At 33.4% G+C, this 6694-nt stretch overlaps 1 protein-coding gene across 1 annotated transcript; it reads left to right on the forward strand.

Annotated features, from left to right (window-relative positions):
• Positions 2436-3711, forward strand: LOC109835766 (putative pentatricopeptide repeat-containing protein At2g02150). Its single transcript, XM_020403784.1, has 3 exons — positions 2436-2656; positions 3051-3282; positions 3361-3711. Exons 1-3 carry the CDS (start codon positions 2436-2438, stop codon positions 3709-3711), a joined length of 804 nt encoding a protein of 267 aa, XP_020259373.1.

Below are 6694 nucleotides of genomic sequence, written 5' to 3' on the forward strand. Positions count from 1 at the left end.
AAAATTTGGAAGGAATTCAAATTCAAATGAGAAAATAAGAGAGGGAAAAATTCGAAAATCTCAACTAATATTCTGAATTATTTTAATAATTAATAATCAACCAAAAATCTTTTTTTATTAATATTTATATACTACTGTACTATACTCAAGTTTACATTAATAATAACAAGGTCATTAATAATATTAATCACCAAAAGATTATATATAAAAATTATTAAACCGTAAATTAATATTTAGCAGAATTAAAAATACAAGACTATATATTTTATTATTTATTTATTTTGAAAACTCAGAAAATTCCAGAAATTAGGAAAAGTATTAATAAAATATAATATATTATTTTAAATACTAGAAAAATTTATTTAAATACGTATCAAAATTCACGGTTGTTACAAATTATTTTGGAAATAGTTGCAAATGATAGTGATATAGGTGAGTAGGTGCCAACCTAGTTAGGATTTACTTATCTATTGTGATGCGATTAATTCCAAAATAAATTTGTACTTGTAATTGTAAATGATTTATTAATTATTAATAAAGAATTTGTTTTTATCATTTTTTATTTGTAATTTATATCATTTTAAGTGATTAATAAAATTATTGTTTTTTATTATTTTTCTTGTCTTTTTTTTGTATAATTTAAAATTTAAATAAAATCTAAAAAATTTGAAAAAAATTGAAAAAATTCCGGGCCAGCCCGGGTCTGGACCTCAGTTTTGCTCGGCCCGGGCTCGGATTTTCGGGCCAGGCCGGGCCGGATGGACAGGCCTACCTTTGTTTTGAGTGCTCTTGTATTATAATCTCTCTATTTAATGGTTCATTTGGATTGTTTTCTTCTATTCAAATTGCCACGACTTTCTCTGCTGTTGGATAGTTATAAATCCTTTGGTCAAGGTTAATGTTCTTAGATACAAATTTGTAATTCTCTCAACATTGGTACATCTTTAAGCCTCCGTAGAAATTTTGGATAAGGATTGTCTTCTAGGATTTTCATCATAGTCTCCATTGTGTTTTCTGCTAATTTTCCTTCTTGTACGACATTCATCCTATTTTGCAATTCATTATCTGTATCATAAAAATATAACTGGAAGAAGCATGGTCTATCATTTTGTGGTATCAATCTAGGCAAACTATGGTAAAACTGACCTTGTGCTCTAAAAGTGTATATTCCATGCCTTGAAGATGCCAAGTTTTTATCAATTGCTACCCCCAATGAAGTGAATGAGAAAACATTATTGCATGCTCTAATGTTTCTCCTAAACTCAACACCCTCATTACATTCCGATGTTAGCAAAATATGTAACTCATCTGGAATATAAGGTTCCACAAGTACTGTTTTTCCATTATTGCAGCAAAAAGATGGATTCTCATATTCAAATTTTATTTCTCCATAATGGATGCAACTTGCTATCTTTCCAAGCTTTTGTAGTTCTGAACAAGACAGCCTTGATATATTTGTTCCTATATGATTGTAATATATTATTAGCTAATTTTATATATAGTAAAAACTTAAATTATTATATTTTTAAAGTTATCAAAGCTCACTGTTGCATTCAACTTGGTAATTGGATGCTCGTTCGAGCCAACTTGCACTTCTTTTCATTGACTGCTCTTTTGTATTTTGACTATTATCCATAGTCCTCTTTATTCTCTTATTTCGACACACCCTTCCAATATAAGCTTCTCTCTCCTTATTAGTTAGCTCATTGTAATAATTTTTTCTTTTGATTTTCTTTGATTTTGTTGATTGATCTATATGAATATATTAGTATTATTTGTTATTGTTTATCTTAAGGATGCATCAGAAAAATTAAATTTGTTTGACTAACTTCATTTGATTCCATTTGATTTTTCCAATAATTTTTGATGCAAACTTGTGAGAATATTATTTGAACTGCACAAGAATTGAATGCTAATTTATTTTTGTCAGATAATAAATTTAAATTTTAAAATTTAAATGTTATAAATTCATTCATTATGTAATTTTAATAATTGACACAATGAAAATTTTCATAATGTAGTTAAATTCAATTAAGTTAACATAGTAATTGCAACACTAATAAAACTATTGTTATAATTACTATACAACCTATATAAAGCATTACTTTTGTAAATTTCTTTAGAAATGTATATTGTTTTCCTTGCTGTAGTAGATGGTTGTTCTTAATCTTTAAACCTAACAAAAATATCAAAAATAAAAAGTTAGTATTAACTCAAATCATCTTAATTTGGTTGTTATATTTTATTATTGTAACTATTGTTAATTCAATTTATAACTTCTTTTCAAAATAAATATCTTTTTAGAGAATATTTATTAAAAAATTAAACATATGAAATAAAATTGCAAATAAACATCTTAGTTATAAGACAAATATTTTAATTTAATAGAGGAAAAGATAACTTTGATAGACAATACTTTTTACTGGAACACCACCATGGAATCATTAATGGAAGAATATCGGCATGTTGATGGCATTAAGATTGCTCCCAGTGGAAGGATGTCGGTTTCATTGTTCAGGTCCGGTGAGACTATAGATGGACATGTGAGAACGCAAATGGAGGAGTTATGGACAATAGAAGAGGTAGATTTCAATATACAGGGCCTAACCATGGAATGTTTCTTGCCTCCTGCTAGCCTTCAAGAAGGAAAAAAAAGGTAATGATGTGCCAATGAAGAATGGGCTTCCGCCTAAGAGAATACATAACGCTGTGATAAAGCTCGGTTCTTCAAAGGTTGCTGCAATTGATATCGTAGACTTGGTTTGTTTAGATGAAGAAGATGGGATGCAATGAACAACGACTTATTTGGTTTTGTAAATATAGAATCCATGTAAAATTTGGAACTTGCGTGATGGAATTAGTTTCTTATGATTAGAATTTGATCAATTGGAGCTTATATTGCTCTATTGTAAATAGTATAAGTACTAATAAAATAACTTAAATTGAATTCTAAATATCGATTTCTTGCATAGCATATAATTTGTTAGAGTACTAAGTAGATAGAACTACAAGTATAAAATACTTCATTAGTTTTTTGATGTAGTTTGTAGAATGAATTATATGCATAACTCTAAAAATAAATCAGGATACAAGAACGTGTCCATGAACGTGATTTATACCACATGCTTTCAATCTACGAAAAAGGAGTGTAAAAGAAATAGTGAAGCGTCAAAGAGGTTTTTTGATGATATAATGAGATCAAATATGTCTCCTACTGAGTTTACTTTCAATATTATGATTGATTTCTTGTGTAAAGAGGTGGATTTGGAGACTACAAGGGAGGTTTTTTAAAAGATGAAAGAGATTGATTGCTCACCGGATGTTGTTACTTATATTTCTCTCATTGATTGAAATGGGAAGTGTGGGGAGTTGGAAGAAGCAGAAAGACTTCTTGGTGAGATGAAAATGGTTGATTGCAAGCATGATGTGATAATCTATACTGCACTCATTAACTGCCTTTGCAAGTGTAGAAAGGTGCCAAAGTCACTTGGTTACCTAAATGAGATGAGGAGGAATGATATAAGACCCAATGTGGTTAACTTTAGCACTTTTATTGATGCATTTTGCAAGGAAGGAATGATGAATGAGGCAATGAAGTTCTTTGTGGACATGAGAATAAGAGGCTTAACACCCAATGAGTTCACATATACTTCTTTAATAGATGGGAATTGTAAGGCTGACAACCTTAAGGAAGCTTTGATTGCTGGATGATGAAACGCGAGGAAGAAAGTGGAGTTTAATGTTGTTACATACACGGCTTTGGTGGATGGGTTTTGTAAAGAAGGGAGGGTTGCAGATGCAGAAGATTTTTTTCTAAGCAATGGTTAACGCTGGTGTTGCTGCTAATGAACTGATATACACTGCTGTTGCTGCTAATGAACTGATATACACTGCTCTTATTCATTGGAATTTCTAGAAGAAGAATGTAAAGAGGGTAATGGATTTGGTTGTAGAAATAAAGGGAAAAGGCGGGTAAGTAGACTTGACTTTGTATGTCATTCTTACTTGGGGCCTTTGTACTGAAGAAAAAATCGATACAACTAAGGCTCTAGTTGATGAGATGGATATGACAATAATAAAAAGTAGCTTTTCAGCCCAATTCTGTGGAGAAAGCTCGTAATTAGGCTTTTATGAAAAAAATAATGTTTTCTGACTTTTCAAAAACCTTTTCCTGAAAAAATTTGATGAACCAAACACAATTTCATGAAACCAGTTTGGCCAAAATGTTTTTCGTGGTGGGTCTGTCAGCGGGTTCCACTCGTTTTCTAAGGTTTCTGAGTGAACCAAACAGAAAGTGGTGTTTGTCTTTAGACCGTGTAGACTTCTGTCGCTAATTCCTTGATGAAGGGGCTTAACAATAGTTCAATTTTCAACTTTTCACCAGATGTTATAGACCTCAGCACTGGATGTTTCACTTCCAGATTATAATTATATCGTTAGACTTTAAACTATGTGAATGTTTCAAGTGGTGTATAGTAGAGTACAACTCTAGGCTTTCTGTGTATGAGAAAATGCAAAGAGTTGCTTCTACTGTTATTTGTTGATGGCTGATAGTATTTGAGATCGTCATATGGTAGCTATTTCAATGAGAATGGATGGCCTTCTTCTTCTGTCTTTGAGACACCTTAACAGTGGATGTTTCACTTCCAACGTATAATTATATCATTAGACTTTAAACTATGTGAGTGTTCAAGTGACGTGTAGCAGAGGACGACTATAGGCTTTTTGTATATGAGAAAATGCGAAGAGTTACTTCTCCTACCAATGTCTATATCTTGCTACTGTTTCTCTTGATCGGAGGGATTAACTTGTGACAACTTTAGTGATTGGGGGATGTAATATCAATTTCAATGAGTTGATGGACTAAATTTGAGATAACTTATGAGAACTGAGTGACCAAACAGAAATTTCAATGATTTGAAAGGCTAACTTCAAATTGTTAAAGATTTAAGGGACTAATATAAAAAAGAAACCTAAGAATAACTGCAAGAACATAAAGTCAATCAGATGTTTCAAAGACAAACTGAATAGTTATATTATAGACTCACACATGCTAAACACTACTCTAATTAAGCATAGACATGCAACTCTCTTTCATAATTTTTTAGCTGAGAAAATCATCACCCATCTCCTAGTGTAAAGTTTTTTTCACATTGATTCCATGGAAACAAGCTATGTTACACTGAAAGAAAAATCTTTGATGGCTATTGAGTATATTACTTCATATCACAAATTTGTTCATTTCAGATTATAAATGTAGTGTCTTATCTGGCCTACTCATACTCTTTTTCATTTCAAAAGTTTTTGCCTCTTCCTAACAGTTTTATCACTTTTGCAGGACTGGAAGACTGAAAGGTGGCTATATAAAGTTAGAATGTCTTCCTTCCTATTCATTTAGGCAATTTATGCAGCTTATTGTATAAGGATATAAGGTTGAACCGCCCTCTTATTCAATCATACAATGCTAAAAATTCAGCACTAAAAGGAAATCTTATGCAGACAATTACAACTTCCCAAAGGTCTGTCTGCCTTGACAGATAACATGTATGAAAAAGCTTGATGGAATGAATGTAGGCGTCTAAAAAAGGCCTATGGGTTCCCGCACGCAGCCCGAGACAAAGAAAAGACGATGAACGTCGTCATCCGAGTTAAGAAGGATTATACAAGTGCCCGCCGTGCTTGTTGGCCAGCTCCAAGTGCCATCAAGAAGCTAACGAGTGCATGAAGTAAGTTAGCGAAGCGTACAAGTCAACAAGATGACCAAATATGTAAAATGGCAGAAAGTACAAGTCCGGGAAAGTCGGGAAATACCGAAAAGCACAAAAAAGTCTCGGAACCCGCGTAGGGCGCGAGTCACCACTTGGTGACCCATGGGCATGCGGGTCACCATTTGGTGACCCGCACCCACGTGAGTCACCGTGGCCTGCCGCGCACCCTAACTGCCCGAAACGCATTTTTGACGTATTTCTTGATATTTCTCAGGATTTGTTCGTTCCAGAGCATCTCAACTGATTGGATATCATTCTAAACGGGGTTAGACCGTTGTCAACTGAAGATATGGCCAAATCCCTCATTCTTATCCAAATAACTGTATCCGAAGCCCTATAAATATAAGCCTAGGGCCTCCATTCTAGTGGGGAGATTATTATCAAGATGAGGAGGTGCTGCCAAGTTAGAGAGCAAGGGAACACGAGTTTCAGAGGAGGCTAGCTGATCTCAGCGAAGTTCTTTAGCATAAAGAGGGAGAGTTTGAGAGATCTGAAGCCCCGTCCCCCATTCCTCAATATTAGGCTTGGTCTTAATCTTGAGAAGAGTACTAATTTCGATTGGTCGATATCAGTACTTTAGCGAATACTTCCTTGGTGAAGTAGGAGCTCTGATTAATCATTCTGTCAACCGGATCTAATCCGTAGGCGGTCCACGAATATCAACATCCCCGACACAAGCAAAGATCCCACGCAAACAGAAACTAATAAATAGGATCTATATATTGTTCGAAAGAGATTATAATCAGTTATTTCCATTGTGTAAAAGTCTTATAAAAAGACTAACTTTCCGTTGAGTTTATTATAACGCCCGAAGTTGTAATAGATTTAATCACAATGAAGAAAATAATTTCTGACCCAAACACGTTGACGACCACAGTGGAAGCCAACAGCTTCTCTGCAGAGGCTCTACAGAGGTTGTCATGTCG

The sequence above is a fragment of the Asparagus officinalis genome, chromosome 1, assembly GCF_001876935.1.
Source record: "Asparagus officinalis chromosome 1, Aspof.V1, whole genome shotgun sequence".
NCBI lineage: Eukaryota > Viridiplantae > Streptophyta > Magnoliopsida > Asparagales > Asparagaceae > Asparagus > Asparagus officinalis.